Source organism: Grampus griseus (assembly GCF_964374135.1).
Source record: "Grampus griseus genome assembly, chromosome: 16".
Lineage (NCBI taxonomy): Eukaryota > Metazoa > Chordata > Mammalia > Artiodactyla > Delphinidae > Grampus > Grampus griseus.
In genome coordinates, this window is record NC_139010.1 from 84,562,480 (window position 1) to 84,580,539 (window position 18,060).

The 18,060-nt window shown below is 51.1% G+C and overlaps 1 protein-coding gene across 1 annotated transcript in view; it reads right to left on the reverse strand.

Moving 5' to 3' along the window:
• Positions 1 to 7,577: 7,577 nt before the first annotated feature.
• TCERG1L (transcription elongation regulator 1 like) overlaps positions 7,578 to 18,060 on the reverse strand; it is a gene marked incomplete at both ends in the record, with an annotated part of 193,583 nt that continues 183,100 nt past the window's right edge. The window contains 3 exons of the mRNA XM_082673840.1: positions 7,578 to 7,734; positions 11,347 to 11,465; positions 15,358 to 15,447. Of these exons, the coding sequence (XP_082529966.1) occupies positions 7,578 to 7,734; positions 11,347 to 11,465; positions 15,358 to 15,447 (366 nt within the window). The remainder of the gene's footprint in view (positions 7,735 to 11,346; positions 11,466 to 15,357; positions 15,448 to 18,060) is intronic.

Consider the following 18,060-nt stretch of genomic DNA (forward strand, 5'->3'; position numbering starts at 1 on the left):
CTCACGCTGCCCTGCGGCCTCTCCTGCAGCACCTACCTAGCTCTGCATTAACCGCTCCATCACGGGCTGACCCTCCTGCTGGCCTGGGAGCCACTGCTGGGGTTTCCTTCCCGCAGGGCCTGGTGCGAAGACACACAGTACAATGTGAACGTCCCTGAGTAAAGCAAGGAATGACCACTTCCGACCACAGGAGCCTGAGTCCCACGTGCCCTGTGGGGGTCGGGGGTCAGGGAGGGTGGTGGTTTAGAGCACAGATTCCAGAGTCAGACCGACTTCTGTGCAAGCCCTGCCCGCGTGGCAGTCTAGGTGCCTTTGGGCAAAGTGCTCACCCTTCCAGACCTGAGATTCTCCTGTGAACGGAGGATGGTAACAGAACCCACCCCAGAGGCTGCCGAGAGGACCCGTGAGGCCCTTGGCCAGTGCCTGGCACGGAGCAGCGTTCGTGACATCAGCCACCATGATTGGCGTCTCCGTTATCTGCACGTCAAGTGTGCCGGTCACTTGGAGCCAGGAGCTTGTCCCGGTTACCGAGTCGCTCTGAACCGCGGCGGCTCCCAGCAAGGGCATGTCCCGATTTGCTCCCAGGCCTGCAGTTTGGGGGAGGCTGGTGTCTGTTCCCCCCAGGGTCAGCTGCTGCCTCGCTGAGGCCGGGAACCACGTGCATGGCCCCCAGCTGGGGCCGTGAGTGGGACACCCGCTCCGGGCCTTTCCCAGGGGCCAGGGCTTCCGCACGGCACGGCGGCTCCCCGGAGGAGCTAGGAGAGGCGGCACCCTCTCCCCTCCTGGCCCGGGGAGGCTCGGCACAGAGGCTGTCACTCTCTGCTGGTGCAGGCGGGTGCAGCCTCCCACCAGCTCCCACCTTGTTGGGAGCGTCAGGCAAGACGAGCAGGTGGGGCGCGAAGGGGGGCACTCATTTTGGGGAAACACGATTGGCCACAAAACTGCACCAGAGGGAAGTGTGTGGACTAAAAATGTCACTGCCATACCAGCAAACAAAGGATGTTGCTGCCATCAATCCGTCACATGGCAGCCGCCCCATGGTGAGCCCGAGGGAACTTGGGATAGAGGCAGGATTTGTCGCCCACTCCCCCACCTAGCTGTCAGCCCCTGCAGCCAGCGGTGCCCCGAGGGCACTCAGGATGGAAAGCACAGGACGCTGGCCCCAGAGAGCTGAGGTGCACATCAAAGGAAGGATTTCAGTGAGCCCGGGCTCCCGCATCTTCTCACACACAGAGAAGTGCTCCATTCCTTAACCTGAGATGTGTCTGGTTTTCTTTATTTGACAGTAATCTTTTGATGTTCTGACTGCCTGGTCTTTGTTGCAAAAACTCCTCTGTATCCTGGCTTCACCCTTACCTCTTCAGAGCAGTCCCTCAGGGCGATCTGAGATGCTGTGTCCCGGGATTAAGTCCTCAGTTTTGTCCACCGAATAAAATATAACTCGCATCTTCTAGGCTGTGCGTTTTGTTCAGTCGACAAGAGGATGCTGCTGGGCCCTGTGCCTGGGAAAAGCACACCCAGGTCCTAGGAGAGGTCAGAGCTCCCTGTTCTCCCACTTCTGCAAAGAGCATGGATCCTCTTCATGGTCATAAAAACAGTTTTAAATGTAATGCAATTTTTAAAGATTGTTTCTTGGGAAATAGAAAGTGGAGGAGGAGAATGATCACACGGCAAAAATCTCTAACGTTCCATTTAAACAACCCTGTTTGCCCCGCATTCCATTCTCCTGAGAGGCTGTCTGAGCCCCTCCCTCCTCTCGCTCGTGCCCACCTGCCCTCTTCTCTCCCCACATCATCCCTCTGCCCCCCACCCCCCGGCTCTGCCTTTGGACCTTCTAATTGTCTGCAGAGGCGAGCACGGTGGTTTTTCAAAGGCTTTCCCCTAAGCATCCTCTCATAGCAGTGACCCCCTGCGAAATCATCGCTTTGTTATCTCAACAGCTGTTTCATGAATCGTCAGGAGGCTTTAACCTAGTTGACACTTCAAACATTTTATGGGGAAAATATAAACAAAGCAAAGTTTACGTATTTGGGGGGAAAAAGACACAGGAACAACTTTCCCTCATTATTGTTGATGAATTGTTTGAAGCATGTCATCCCAATGAAGCAACCAGAAAATGAACAGTAAAGACAGTAAACATTTAGTAAGAAAATAAACACTCAGCAGATCAAGGACAAGAAATCTGTCACAGCTGCCAATAAGGACACAAGTGGGAAGGAATCCACTCGTGTTTGTCATTCTCGTTCGTGTCAGCAGACAGTTCAAAGGTCCATCCTAATATCACTGCTCCAGGCCAGTAAGACCCAGGTCCAGGCCCGCTGCCCGCCTTCCAAGGACCCTCCCTGCGGGGCTGGGGACCCGAGGAGGGAGATCAAAGGGGCTGAGCTCTCCCAGGACGTCTGCCCTGAGCGAGAGGTCCTAAGTTGATGAGGAAGTGAGGGACGTGGCATCACCAAGAAGGACTTGAAAACTGTCAGCTGGAGAGAGGAAGCGGGTCACTGCCGACCCGAGGACCGCAGACAGGACCCCACCTGTGAGTGGTGTGTGGCAGGATAGCGGGGGAAGCACGGTCTGGAGGACAGGTTCTTGTCTGGGTGACACACGGGAAGAGAAGCAAAGGGAGGGGGTCAGGTTGAAGCGGAGCAGGACCCTAGGGTCCTTCCCCTTCTAATCATCCTCCGCCTACCTTTGGTCTGTGGAAAAACTTTAGCCAAAGAATAAGTTTAATCAGAGAAGTGAGAAAATGCAGAAACAGAGGAAAACAGCCCAACAAGACTAAATAATAACAGTTTAGTCATTAAGCAAAGTCAAGGACCTTTAGTTCCTTTTCATGGGCTATAGATCATATTCTGAGCCATATCCCGTGAGCTGCCTTGTAGATACTGAAACCCTCCACCCACCAACTCCATGATGACCAGGCTGTAGCCGTGGCATAAGAGGCCACGATCCTGAGAACTGGCCTCAAGGAAATGGGAACAAACGACCCTGGAACTGAAGAGTCCCTGTACCTAAAACAATCAAGATGACGCTGGTCAGACCACCGATGACCAGTTTCAAGATGGCTGTCAGAGCTGCCTGGGCTGTTTCTGCGCGCAGCCTCCTCCCTCCGCCTGTAAACGCTCTTGCCCCCTGATGGGAGGGGGAGGAGGAGGGATGGCCGGGGCCGGGGCGACCTTTGGACAGGAGTCCGCTCTGCAACCCCACCCCCGCCCCCGGTTACCGGCATACAAAATAAAGCAAACTTTCCTTTCCACCAACTTGCCTCTTTATTGGCTTTTGAGCGTCGAGCAGCCGGACCCCACTTCCGGGTACAAGGTGACAGGGGACCAGGATCGGAGCCACGTGTCCTGAAGCTCTGGTCTCTGGGGCGTGAAAGGAGGTTTAATGCAATGATCAATGACAGAGAGACCCACCTCTTCTTCCAAAACTCACCTTTGTCCTTTGATTGGCTTCGGTGTTAACTGAGTGACATGCTCACAGTTTCCTGCTAAATTTTTTTTTAAGAGAAGACACGAATGAGGTTTATGTTTTTTCTCTACTTTTCACCCATTTCTCCCACCTCTACCCCTTGCCCCTGGCAACCACCAATCAGTGGTTAGTTTCCTACTAATTTTTAACAGCTGAGAAGTCACTACTGCGTTAACCTAATCTATGCTAGTGGCCTTTAAAACGAAAGTGAAATGTGCAAAAATTGAAATTACCATTTAAAAGAAATCTTTGTCTACTGTATTTTTACAATGACTTAAATATATACAGAAGTCTAAAAAATGGTGACTACTTCTGCAGCCCTGAAAAGGAGCAAGTATTTCAAATATAGTCCAGGTACAAAGATAAACCAGCTTTTTTGAAACTTGTGTTTCTCCTAGAGGGCTTGTCTGATTAGACCCTAGCTGCCCTTTCCCCTCCTGCAACATACTGATTGATAAGTGATAGGCGTGAATCTAGATGTAGATATAAAGACAATCATAGAGATGATCTGTCTATCCATCTACAACTTTAAACCATTTAATTTTCTTAGATTCAAAATCACGATTATTATGTGAACGAAAATGTAAGCTTCCAAATACTTGGGTGAAAAGCAAAAACGTCTAGAAATTTTCCTACAGGCCATCAGGCACTAAGATATGTATAATTTAAGCTTATAGGCAACATTCCTTTAGTGATTAACTTGTAGCAAAAGCAGTAGAATACAAAGGTTAAAGTAAAAGAAACAGATCCAATATGGAGTCAGCTTTGTTCTTCCCTGTTACAGTTTCAGTTCCAAGAGGAGTCAACATGGCCAGAACCCAAGCGCCTAACTGAGCAGAACCAAGGCGCTGGGTTCTGCCCTTGGGCACCAGGCCCTCCAAACTTACCAAGCTGTGGGCAGTGGGAGTAAGAATTCCCTGCGTGGGTAACTGAGAGGGGGCCGTTCCCCTTTTCCTCCCACTGCAGTCGACACGGGGAGACAGCCCCACACCCTAGCCGCGGGCTCACCACCTCCTGTGGGAATCACCCAGCCTCACGGGGTCTGTCCCTCCAGTGGCATCGTGTCCACACCGTCAGCGGGCTGTCCAGCACTTCAAGCCAGCTGCTTCCGGGGGATGAGACCCACGGTCGCACCAGTGAATTTGGCGGGCAGAGGCCCAGTGTTGCATTGTTTCCCTTAAAAATATTTCCGTGGTCAACAGGACGTTCTGTGGGAAGCCAGGACGATAGACAAGTCCTCCTGCGAGAGCGTGGACTGTAATGATGGCGGAAGCGCTTTGGGCAGGACAGGAATCTACATTTAGGGATTCATTTCTGCACGAGGAGAAATTGCTACCCCGTTAACAGCCGGAGGATCCACGTGATCTGCCTGGAAGGGGGCTGCAGTGGGGACTCAGAGCCACCTCTTGTGGCAACAGCTACGCCACGGTGACAGCGATGTTGCTAAACTCTCACACACACCCAGCATCGCAGTCTCTCTGCAGGTTGGACCACGGAGCAAGGATCCAGGGGAGGACGTGGCTGACATCCTGCAGGACTGCCCACCTGGCCCACCTGGCGTTGAAAGCTCTTTGTGACGCTCGTGGGGCATCAGTACCCCCAGCTCTGTGGTGACCTCATCATCACCCATCACCCCGGCCGCTGGTGCCGCATGAACCCCAGCCCAGAGCAGCGTGGATTCCTGCCTCGGGCCACCTCCCCCTAGTGCAGCGGATGACGCAGTTTCCAGAACGGTTGCTTGGAACAGCCTCAAGCTCCCCACAGAGAGACTCTACCTCCACTGGTGCTTTTGGGGTCTCTCCTGACCAGGGCTGCGAGGGGCAAACAGCAGCTCATGGCTGGGGCCAGCGGCACGTGAGTTAGATCACTAACCCAGGCTGCACCTTCTAGGTGATGCGCAGGAGGCAGGAGGCAAAGCCGTAGACGGGGAGAGGCAACCGGAGGGGGCCGTGGGTTCTCTTATGCCTCCAGAACGGCTGAGGCCCGGTCTCGGCTATAGTCGTTCATTTTATTTATTTATTTTTCTTTTGCGGTACGCGGGCCTCTCACTGTTGTGGCCTCTCCCATTGCGGAGCACAGGCTCCGGACGCGCAGGCTCAGCGGCCATGGCTCACGGGCACAGCCGCTCCGCGGCATGTGGGATCTTCCCGGACCAGGGCACGAACCCGCGTCCCCTGCATCGGCAGGCAGACTCTCAACCACTGCGCCACCAGGGAAGCCCTGTAGTCGTTCATTTTAAACGACGCTGTCATGCACATCTGGCGTTATGCTGCGGGATCAGACGGCAGTTCATGGAGGGCGACTCGGGCTGCAGATGTCTGGTGTTCCGTGGTCAGGTGGCCAACACCTCCCCACACCCCGGGCCAGAAGCAAGCAGCTGGCTTGCAGATGGTGCAGGTGGCAGGAGAGAGCACAGGTTTCGTGCAGAGCCCCAGGGCTCCCCGGAAGCCCCTTACTGCAGCTCCCAAGGGCTGGGGAGCCAGAGCCTCCCCTCCCAGACACCTTTCCTGGTGGTTCTGGGCAGAGTGCAGCTAATGACACATGGCCACAGGGCGACCTTCCCCCAGAGGGTGGCTGACCAGCAGCTCCCGTCGGCTTCCTGGCAGTCCGCTCAGCTGAGCTGTGCCCTCTCTGGCTGTGTCTGGACCTCTGCGCTGGTGGGGAAGCTTGTCTGAGCCGGGGCAGTGGGTGGGGATGGCCGCTCCTACCTCTGCTGTTCCCATGTCCTTCAGACCTGTCTCTACCCACAGCCCTCATCACCCCAGTTCCCTTTCTGTTCAGTTCCTCCCTTCACATTACAAGGGGATTTCTATCTCCTGAGGGATCCTGTCTGATCTGCCATGCATGTCAGAGCCCATTCCTGCAGCGCCGCAGACGCCCAGCCCCACCGGGTTATGGTCTGAATCTGAACCACAGCTCCGGAACCCACAGAGGTCGCTGGCATAGAAGGTAACCAGTTAACAAGACGGGCATTAAGACCAGGGCGTACCCCAATAAAGAGAGGATCCCTCCTTGCCCACTTCCCTCCTAATATGTGTGGCAAAAAGTGTTCTTTTTTTGGGAACTGACTGATGAGAAAAAGGGTAGGTGTGGAGGAGGTGCCACTGTGAGCTGGGGACAAAGACAGCGCATCCGACAGTGACTCCATGAACCTGAACTCTATGGACAGATGCTCAATAACTTACAGAATGCAATTAATTAGCTGGAGTTCTACCAAGTACGGTTCCACCCGGAACTCGTAATTTGAAAAGCAAGATTTCTATTTGAGTAGTGCTTTCACAGCCCTTACGTGCAATCGTAAATATTTGTATGAATCTTTCCAAATAGAGTATCTTTAGCTGAAACACAGTTTTGTTGCTTAAGATTGTGTTGGAAGTCTAAGCCACAAAAATACACCGGTTTAAAATATTTATTAATTCAAAAAAATTTTTAATTTTTTATACAAAGATGGTGAGAAAAATCTCATGCAAACTCTGGGCATACAAGAAAATAACTTAAATATTAATAGGATGATTTTGTACAAAATAATTCTTTTTTAAGTAGGACCTCCCACAGAAAGCACGGCCTCCTTCTCCAGGCCCGATGTCCCCGGAGGGGCCTGGGGCGATCGCCCTTTGACCTGTAGGTGGTCCACGGTCCATGTGTCCAACGGTCACAGGTGTCACTATGATGATGAACAGTCTATACACTACTACTCAGAAAACTAGACCCGGGGACCCGAGCCGGGACATCCCAACACCACAGAACTCCTGAAGGATGGAAGGAACTCATGAAGATTTTCAGAAAAGTTTCAGATAATCAGCTCGACTCATGAAAACACCTTGAGATGGTTAGAGATGGTGTCTGTCTCTGCTGAGGTACAAACCCGCAGCAGGTTTAGAATCTGTCTATATTACAAGTCATTTGCATAATTAAAGCAACGAAGGGAGCAACATATCATGGCAATTAGAAATGCATCAAACTCGGAAAGTTGTACCAAAGAGAGCTTCAATATGAAACAATAACCCTCTGAGAACGAAGCCCACGGCCCCTGGGGCTCCCGACCCGGCTGCGTGGGCGTCTGTCCGCCAAGCCCCTGCCATGCCCAGCCTGATGGCATCTGCACACACTCATCTCATTTTCCGCAGCCTGAGTCTGTTTTCCTTGTCCCGTTTCTTGAGAATAAGGATGAACTGGTTGAAAAAATGCTCCTGGTCCTTCCGTTTTTGGACAAGTCGAAACCTCTGATCCCGGCCGTACTTCTCAGCAAACTCCTTAAATGTGGTCCTGAAAGACCAAAAGCATCCTGTGACCCCTTCCTGGAGAAGAGCGGGTCCTGGGGCTCTGAGTACCTCCTGCCTGAGCTCAGGGTGGCGAGCTCCCTCTTCCAGACCTGGGAGCAGGACCCTTGGCAGGAGGACGGGCGGAAGAAAGAGCGCTGGGCCTCCGACACCACCTGCCTGCTCCCTTCACGGGCTGTTATTCCCCACTCGGCCCGGCAGGGGCCTGAGCCACGTAACTCACACACTTGCCCATCTCTGCATCCAACCGGCCCGTGGGCATGAGCCTGGCCTCACCTGCCTCCTGGGCCTGGTGTCACTCCGAGCTTCTCACTCCCCGGCCCCGTCCCCGCTCCGGCCACACAGGTCTTCTGTCCGCTACCTCACTGTGCTGCAACTTGCCGTGGTCTTTGCCTATGCTATTCCCTCTGCCTGGCACACCCTTCCCTCGTTTCTTCACTCACCATGTGAAGCCCTCTCCTCATTAGATGTCAGGACCAGCCTGTCTTCCTCAGGGAGACTCGTCCTATCTACGGGTCAGAGAACTGGGTATCATCCTGATGGGCCTCAACTGTGCAGTGTTACTCGCCTCTCCCTGCTCGAGTAGAAGTGTGTCACCTGCTTTGTTTTCTGTGGAGCATCTCGAATGTCTAAGCCCAGTGCCGGTGTGTGCTCAGCACCCAGATACTGACTGAATCCATGACTGCCAGGCCAGGGAGTCCCCCGTAAGAGACTCAGTGGCACCAGCCAGCCCAGGCCAGAGCGGGTGGGGCAGCTCAAAGGGCAGAAGGAGTGGACGTGGCTTTGCAGACAAATGGAACCTTTGCCGGCAGCAGCTCCCCATGGCTTCCTCTTCTCCCAGGCCGGAGCTTGAAGCCGGTGGTTGGGGCGGCTCCAGGCGGTGGGGCGGGGGCGGGAGGGGAGAGCGGAGGAGCCGGTTCCTGCAGACGCTTCCGCCTGCCTTCTGCTTGCAGAGAGCTGGGCTGGAGCTGCAGGAGGGGCCCTGGGTGAGCAGAAGCGTGCTCGCCCTGTGCCCGGGGAGGCCCCTTGCTCCTCCTATTTCTCTTTGTGGAGAAATGTATATTTCACTGCAGACATTTAATGGTTGCATTAAATTATTATAACTTAATGGTTCTTTCTTTATACGTGAATAACAAGATTATACTGACATGGCTGTTAGGAGACAAGATGAATAATTAGTAGACCCATCCTCACTGCTGTCACTAAACGATGAGTCTCATTCCTTCCTCACCAAGCACTGCTCTCCTCCCTGCACACCCCGGGATTCCGTGTGCCAGACGCTTCCCGAGGAGAGAAAACTCTTCTCTCCGGTTTTCAACTTTCTCCGTTCGTTCTTTCCTTCTTTTCCTCCCTCCCTCCCTTCCTTCCTTCCATGATTTCACAATTGCCATGAGGTGTGACTAACACACACTTATTTGAGCTTCCATCGCTGACCTTCTTGGGAAAAGCAAGATGCTGAGAGACACAGGGGGCTTGTTATTTTGGTCGCGTGTCTAGGGGGAGCCCGAGCACCTTCAATCAGGGGCTGGGCGGAGCCCCTTCTAGAGAGGCCCTATTCTGGGCACCTCTAAACAGAAGTATCCCTGAAAAGAAAAAAGAAAACTCCGACCCTTTAGCCGTGCCCACGGGGACAGCCTGGCTTACTGCTGACCCCGGTGGACCGTCCAGTGAGCCTGGGGAAGTCCTCTGAGTCACCTGCACTGCGTCTCCCTTTCCCCTGGGGACGAGGCCACCCGCAGTTGAAGGAGGTGGCCGCTGTGGCCAGAGCACCAGTCCGCCAGCCCACGGGGAGGTCCCCGGAGGCTCCTCTCCCCTCTCCAAGACCCCGAGAGCTGGGCAGGGCTGGGATCTGGCCCTGGACTATCCCCACGGCTAGGATCAGAGCCAGGATGACTGGAGGTGGGGCTGAGGGTACTCAGGACGCCTGCGCTGAGCCCGCTGGCGACCGGTGGACGCCTGCGAAATGGCGGGAAGAGAATGTAAGGAAGACCTGAAGAGGGTTGTGAAATGTCGCAGAATTAGCTACGTTTGAAATAAAAACTAGTTTTATAATTATAAAAGCAATATATGCCCAGTGTACATTTCTAACAAATGGCAGGCAATCAAATCTAACTTCAAAGAAGAGTAGCTTCATTTCTACCGCTGACTTTCCTTCTCTGTGTGCGTAATTGTTTTCGCAATTGCTGAATACATTCTGAACATTTCTCCTTTGCCTTCATAACATATTCATGGGAGGGGGACTAGGTTGGCTCTTGTTAACATTTTACCAATGGATGGACACAGACAGCACCAGTGGTAATGATGGGAGCTCTCCAGGACCTGCCAGGAAGCCCCACACACCATCCTCCTAGTGGCCCGGGGGGCAGGGCGGCTACACCCCCTCAGATCAAGACACCTGAGCTGTGAAGGTCCAGTGCCTGACCCTGCAGCGGGGGCCAAGGATGGGCAGGGCTGCTGTGCACTGAGGCAGGGGCTCTGGATCCAACTCCCCCCTCCCACCCAGGGTCACCAGCTGGGGGGACAGGGCAAAGCCATGGCTAGAACCCAGAGTTCTCACAGAAAATCACAATTTACAAGTCGTTAGGCCCACATTTGCTTTCCGAGGTTAGCATTTGGTGATGGGGACGATTCATGTGAATTTTTTTCCCATTCAGAAAGTATCTATCCTTTAAATAGTCGAAGCAGTTTTCTGAGGCCTATGTTACCAACACTGAATTATATTATCCAATTATTGGCCAATGAGTTAAGCAATTATTGATCAAAATGTAGATGGCTACATCTGCATGGAAGGCAAACATCAATTAATGTTCATTTAAATATGATTTATGCATTATTATTAAAAATGCATGATGTCAGCCTTATTATTAAAAATCATAATGTGTAAATGTCCATTTAAAAATAATGTCCCAATTTAAAATAAAAATACATCAAGATCAACCATTTTTCGCTCTTAAAAGTTGTACTTGTATAATTAAGTAGTTCTTGTGCATTAATTTTTAAAGTCAATTAAAGTTAATTTTAAAGTCGAGCTCAGCTTATGTATTCTTCTAGTTTCTAACATCGTTTTCATATTAGTTTGTTGTATTTCATGGGAATAATGCCTGAGTATCTCAGGTGAGGTTGACAGCCAAGTTCACTCAGGCCCTTTGCTGGTGTGGAACGTCTTCACTTCACACTCTGGACAGCTGCCCAAGCGTGTGGAACCCAGGGGCTGGTGGGGTTTATTTTGCTGTTGCTGTGTATCGTTTGTCTTGCATTTGTACCCCTCCATCATTAGATCAGGGGAATCAGGCCCCATCTCACGAGGGCTGACCTATTGATGAGTTATTTTGGCCTTAGAGTCAGGGCTGCTGACCTGTGGAAAACCACCACGTAAGCTGGACAGAGCTGCTGGGATGCCTTTGGTTAGCAAGCAGGGCTGGGAGGTTTGCTCACGGCCGGCACAGGGGAGAAGGGCTTACCTCTCCAAAATTACATGTTTGATGTCTATGGAACATAGGTCACATGATTTAACCCAAACTGACTTTAAAAGACCCCTTACAAAATTTGGTAAATTCCCAGCCCCAGAAATCGCCTGGCCTTAACTCACTTTCCATACCTGGGTGAGACTTTAGATTCCTCTAGAAGTTTTTTGAATTCTTCTTTGGCCAGCAGCAATTTGCTTTTCTTTTCCTTGTATTCTTCTTTTATTCTTGTCTTGACAAACTGTTCAAATATCTTAAGACACACACAAAACAGAACTATTACAAGAATGCGTATTGGAAATGAACTCCTGCGCTTCAAACACCACACAAAACACAGCAAGAATCTGAGATAAGCCTGTCTTTTTCACAGTTGCTGGAGCTAAAAACCAGAGCCTTTAATCTGGCCTCTCCGTGAAAGCAAGTGTCTGGACAATTACACCTGCTCTCCCACGAGGCCAGTGCGCTTTTCCACGTCCAGACACCATCTGGGGGCCAAACGCTGAATCAGCCTGCTTGGAAATCCTGGGTATGAGTGGGCGGCCCCCTCTAGAGGTGTGGCGGGAGCAGTGGACAGTTTGGAAATCCCAGCTCCAGTGCTCCGATATTTCTTGTTTTGGAACCTCTTGAGCACCACTTACCTGCACGCACTGTCTCACCGACTTTCACATCCTGGCCAGCGGTACCATGACACGTGAGAGTCTGTACTTTGTTCTAGTAACCCCTGTGGCAATGTAACTGGCATTTGAGTCTCCAAAATGACTTTGAACTTGTGAAAAGAAAGTCAACCCAGCATCTCTCATTTCCCACACTCTAGTCTTCAAGAAGACCCACTTGTGAACAAGGGTCTGGTTCCCCAGGGGCTCCTGTGGGCAAGGTGAGCCTCTCCTTGGTGTCATGGAAACACCCAATGAGGAGACCCGACCACCGGGCACTGCACTGCCTCTCCCCAGCTCGACGAGGATGGGCTTTGAAGGCTACCTCCACAGGAAAACCAGACCCTTAGCCCACAGGATATCGATATTGTCTGGTAGGCAAATCCATCCAAGACCCTGGGAAGGTTTCTCTTGGGTACTGGCAGCCGACATGACAAAATGCCAGCAGGGAATCATCCTTTGCAGTAGACCATAGAGTGAGCCTCCCTTGCTTGGATTAAGACCGCTCATTGTTCTAATATCAGAAAATTGTCATTTGTAGACTAAAGCCAAAGGGAGGTGGAGACAGCTGTTTCATTCCCAAAGCTCTCCAAGCCTCGAAAACGTTGAAAGGAGAATAAACTGGAGAAAATTTAGATGTGTGTACGAACGCAGATAAGAAGATCGGCAAAGAGCCCACATCTGATCCTATGAGGCCAATGAATAGCAATTCTGTACCAACCCAATCGGTGGCCACTGCAGATACTGGGATCTGACGAAGAGCTCAGGGAAGCTCCCGCCCTCCTGCCCAGGACATGGAACCAGGCGGTGGCGACTTGGCCGAAACCCCATCACTCCCCTGCAGAACGGGTGTCCCGGCTCTGCCTGATGGTTTCAGATTCCATTTCAGTCACGGCCAGCCTTTACAGGAGTATAAATACAAAATGCTACTCGCCTCCTGAAGAATCATCAGCGAAATGAAATATTCAGGAAGAGGCCTTAGATGGAGAGCGTGCGTATATATTTAAGTAAGAATATGGTTGGCTTATTTCACCTTCAAGGCAAGCGGTCATGTAAACTCTCCAGTTCTTCTATAATTTAAGCTCATAAAGAAGGTAAATGCAGGGTTATTATGCAAATAAAAGCGTGTGGGTCCATCATTAGTCAGAGTTTTGCTCTATTAATTCTAAATCTGGATAGAAACCCTGGCTGGTGGTGGGGTCAGAGCTGGTGAGAAAGGCCTCCTTCTCTCTCTGCCTGGAATCATTTATCCCTCTAATCAGATTTGCTCTCTCCTCTGCCTTTGCTCTGCTGCTTTATTTATGCCGCTATAATTTAATGTAACAGTTTTTTTCCCCCTCCTCTTTAACAAATTATACCAGTTTTATTCAAAATGGGGCATGACTTTTTAAAAGAGAGACCATTGGCCATTATCTCGTCATGGCGTGTCCCAGTGAAATAAGATGGAACACTCTGTGTTACCATAGAAACAGGTCTGACGAGCGCTCCCAGGACCCCTACTCTCTACTTCGGCTCAGTCACATCTCCTCTGCAGACCCCGTGGAAGGATGGATGCAGTGCACACACCATGAGCCTCGGCTTTTCCCACGAACACTATGTGACAGTAGGTCCCACACAGAGTCCATGTCTGGTGTTGCCGGCCCAATTCATTCATAAATAGGACTGTGTTTTCTGAATGGGGCCCAAATATTGTTTCCTTCATCAGTTCAGCTTCAGCCCCGTGCCTCTTAGAAACCACAACACTGTCGATTTGCTGGGGTGGGGTTTCCCTTACGATGCCGGCATGTAACCTGAGGCCTTTAGCTACGGGGAGCCCTGCTTCCTCCTCCTGGTGGGGCTCTGGGACCACGCTGTGGTATGAACACAGGCCTGCTGTTTCCTCTGCACGATTTCCCAGGGATGTCTGAGGGCTCCCCACCAAACGGCGGGCTCTGGCTGTGAGCTGACCTTCTAGTCTGATCTGTCTGCCCCGAGAGCACCCTGGCAGTCACAGCCCCTCTCGGTCAGCGCCTGTCTTTCTCACCAGGGCTGTGGGAGTCCAGCTGCCCTGCTCCCGTGGGTGAGTCTTGTGCCATGACCACCCCCCAGACACCCGGAGGGCAGGAGACCCTGCCCTGCCCAAGAGCCTGGTCCATTCCAGGTAAACAGCGCCCTGAGCTCCCTGACGTCTGAGAGATGGGGCTTAATAACTGAATCATCAGCTCGGCTTTTCTCGGGGGTGTGGTGGGAAGGGTCTTACTTCTTCACTTCTTCAGCTTCCTTTAAAGAGGCTGATGGCCTCTAAAACCATCCATGGACTAGAGATGGAAGAGCGTTGATCACGACAGTCAGTGACAGAGTCTGCAGCTGTGCTGACCTTTATCTGTTACGGTTTAAAGTGATCTTGCCACCAAAATAAACGGGCTTCCCTCTGGTCACAGCTGGAGAGCTGAACTTTGTGATTTGTAACAGGGCAACAAAAGGGTGAGATATTACCAATGGTTAAAATCACCGAGTTTCCTCGGCTGTGGGGAAAACAGATATAAAACACCCAAACACAAAGCGAGGCCCCGCCCGCCTGGCCTGCGTGCAGCCCCTTGGTCTACACCTCAGGGAATTTCACGAGTTGATGACAGAATTGAAAATAAAATTGCACTTTCCATCCCCCTGGCCCGGGCTTTCCCAGACCCTGCTGTCTGAAATCAGACGGATGCCGCCAGGGCCGCGACATCGGAGGCGAGATGACCCTCGTGGGCTTGTGTCTCCAGCGATGACGCCTGGTCACCCACTTTCCACATGTATCTGCTCAGCACGCAGAGGGCAGAGGGAGGGAGACGCGTGGCTGGGGCGGGAACGCAGACGCAGACGCAGAATCTGGATCCTTCTGGAATTTATCTCGGGGCCCTTGCTGGATGTGCCCCAGGAGCCACAGATCCTGGCAGGGTGTGAAAACTCAGGCGTCCCCACCGGTCAGCACAGCCCGTCCCTCTGTCTGCTTAATCCGGGAGACAGTTCTGGCTCCGTGACTTGACTTCTCAACAAGCCAGGGCGGACCCCTGTCACGTGTCCATTTAAAGTGACCTCCGGGCCAGCTAGCTCTAATCCATTCTTGCTTTTCTGGGGACCCACTTTCTAGAAAAGTCCATCCTTTACTTTTGCTACTGTTGTTCCCCGGACCCTCTCCGATTTCACTTTTATTATATCAGATCTTAAGTCTTTTTAATACAGTCACCCAGGATGTGGTCAATGTTCCCCAAAGCTGAGTTTTCACCTCTGTGTTTGTCTCATGGGGTCATGACCAGGCGGCTCGCCAAGAGCAGGCGCCAGGATAGCCTCCCGCCGCACCCGTAGCTCTTCCCGTTCACAAGCTCACAGGCCAGCAGTGGATTCTCATGGCTTCCCCACTGACACGGCAAAGGTGACAGGCACCTGCTCGTCCGCAGAGCTGTCAGGACGGAGCATCACTTTAACTCTGCGTCCCCGAGTCCGTCACCACACCTCCTACCACCTTACCTGTTTCCGCTCCTCGGAATTTAGCAGGAGATAGCGCGGATCAAACACGATTTTATGTAATTCTTTCTCCCAGGTAGAAAACGCTGACACCTGAAGAAAGATAGTCAATAGAGCTGCTTTTAGCATCTCATGCTGAGCCTGGAGTCACACTGAAACGATCAATGGTGAGACACAGCACTAAGGAACCGGGGTTGAGGGATGTAGCATTGTTTAAAAGTGTTCAACTTGTCAAACTTTTAAGAAAATCAATATTTAGAGCATTTGAAAATCGAATTTCTAGACTCATGACACTATTTCCTCCCTGGATATCTTCCAGAGCCATGCGTCCTGATCTAAAACCCCAGCTACGCCTGTGAAGCTGGGACATTCTGAAATGCCACATTGTGAAAGGACGTATTTGTAAAACTTTTCAGGACACCGCAGGTCGTAACAGAGGATAGTGTTTTAGAAATAATCAGAGTTTGGCACAATTTCAGTTGATTTTTAATCAACATTTAAACCTTCTTTAGGTAGGTCACCTTTTTAAACAAACTACCCTACTTTCTAATAGTTTTAGATTTATAGAAAATTTTCGAAACTATTAGAAGCTACCGTCTACCCCATACCCAGTTTCCTATATTGCTGACATCTTAATGTTAGTATGCTACGTGTCTACACTGTTATTAACAGGAGTCCACACCTTACTCAGGTTTCTTTAGTTTTTCCCTAATTTTTTTTTCTGTCCCAGGATTCCACGCAGGACACCACATCACTCACGTCTCCTCGGGCTCCTCTGGGCTGTACAGTTTCTCACTCTCCTTGGTTTCGATGACCTTGATCGTTCTGAGGAGTACTGGTCAGGTATTTTGTGACATGTACCTCTGCTGGGATTTGTCTCAGTTTTTCTCTTGGTTCGATCAGGGCTGTGGGTTTGGGGAGGAAGACCCCAGAAAACGTGCCCTTCTTGTCACATCCTATCAAGGTCCATACTGTCAATGTAACTTATCGGAGCTGACGTTGACCTTGACTGACCAGCTGAGGTCTTTCCTCTATGCATTTATCCCATGCTGTCCTCCTTGGAGGGAAGTCACAATGTATAGCCCACACTTAAGAGGTCCGGCTCCACCTCCTGAGATGGGAGTATCTGTATAAGCTCCTTGGCATTCTTCTGGATGGGATATTTGTCCATTCTCTCCCATTTACTTATTTGTTCAATCATTTGTTTATATCAATATGACTCATGGATATTTAGTTCATACTTTGGGTTATAATCTAACATGATTATCGATCTGCTCCTGGTTTGGCTGTCGTGGTTGGCTCCTGTGTCCCTGGGACGTACCCCATCATTTTGTTTTCTGGGCCCTTCAACATGCTCCAGGGTCATCTCATATCGCTCCTACCTTGGCCCTAGAATCAGCATTCTCCAAGAAGCCCTGGTCCCTCTTACTGGAGACCTGGGTGCCGGGTGAGCTCACTGCTGCTGGGATGTTGTTGATCCAGACTCCCTCAGCTGATGGAGCAGTGAAACATTTAAGTCATCCAAAAATAATTTATTCATTTAAAAGCATTGACCAAATATTGACTGTGCCTTAGGCCCCATGCTGGGTGCTGAGGGTTCAGAGAAAATAAATCAAGGCCACTGACATAAGGAGGCCCATGGTCCAGGGTGAGGCAGAAAAGCTATAACTCAGGATCTCCTGGGGGGCATTAGCGTCCTTCCAGAGACATGCCCAGGAGCCAAGGGGGCACAGAGAAGGGCCTGGGGAGAAGTTGTCTCGCATAATGACTGTGCTGGAACTGGGCCCATGAAGGGCCTGGGAGGTGTTCAGGAGGAGGTGTCTGTGGAGCGAAGGCCAGGCTCCAGGAACTGTGGGGAATGTGGGGATTACAAGGGTGGAACATGGTTGGGATGAAGGAGGCTATGAGGGGCTGGGAAGAGGCAGGAGAGACGGGCAGAGCAGATGTGCGAGACACTCCCAGACCTACTTAGGAACTAGGGCCTTGTCTGGAGAGCAACGGGGGAAGAAGAGCCAGATGTGATGTGTATCTAGGAGCCGGGGCAGGGGAGGGGCTCCCGGGACGTGGGGAGGTGAAGCCAATGGGCAGTTTACAAAACCAAGATCCCTTCACATTCTTACTTTGAGCAGGTTAGAATATTTCTGGTAGAGATATTATTTCAATAGGAATTGTGCTTTGCTTTGTACATCGTAACATAATGACTTTTCAAACTTGACAACTCCTATCTTCAGTAATAAAAAGGAAAGCCCTTTTTAATACTCATGAGCTCTTCTATCAGGCAGGGTGACCCAAACTCCACCCAGGGACTTTTTTCAGTTGACTAAAAACATGGTGAAATTTTGACACGTTACAGGGATTGGGGGTAGGGGCTCTGGAAAAGCGTCAGGGCAGAATGATTCCTCTGTTTTTCGAGAGCTGACACTTGACCACGTGAGCGTTAGGGTGGATTTGGAGAGAAGGAATGGCCAACTTCAATACAGCCCAATCAGGTGGGCATCTATCCACCATGTAGAGACCTGTAAACTCCTCCAAGGTCCTAGTTTTGTAAGGAAGGCCAACAATTGGTAAGAATTGGTGTCACATAACTGATGCCACTAGTTTTTTGAGAAGTTTTGGAGTTCTAGATGTAAAATAAACTATATTTTAAAAAAATAATACATTGTCCTTGCCTCCAGAGGAATTTACAATCTGTATACAAGGCAAGAT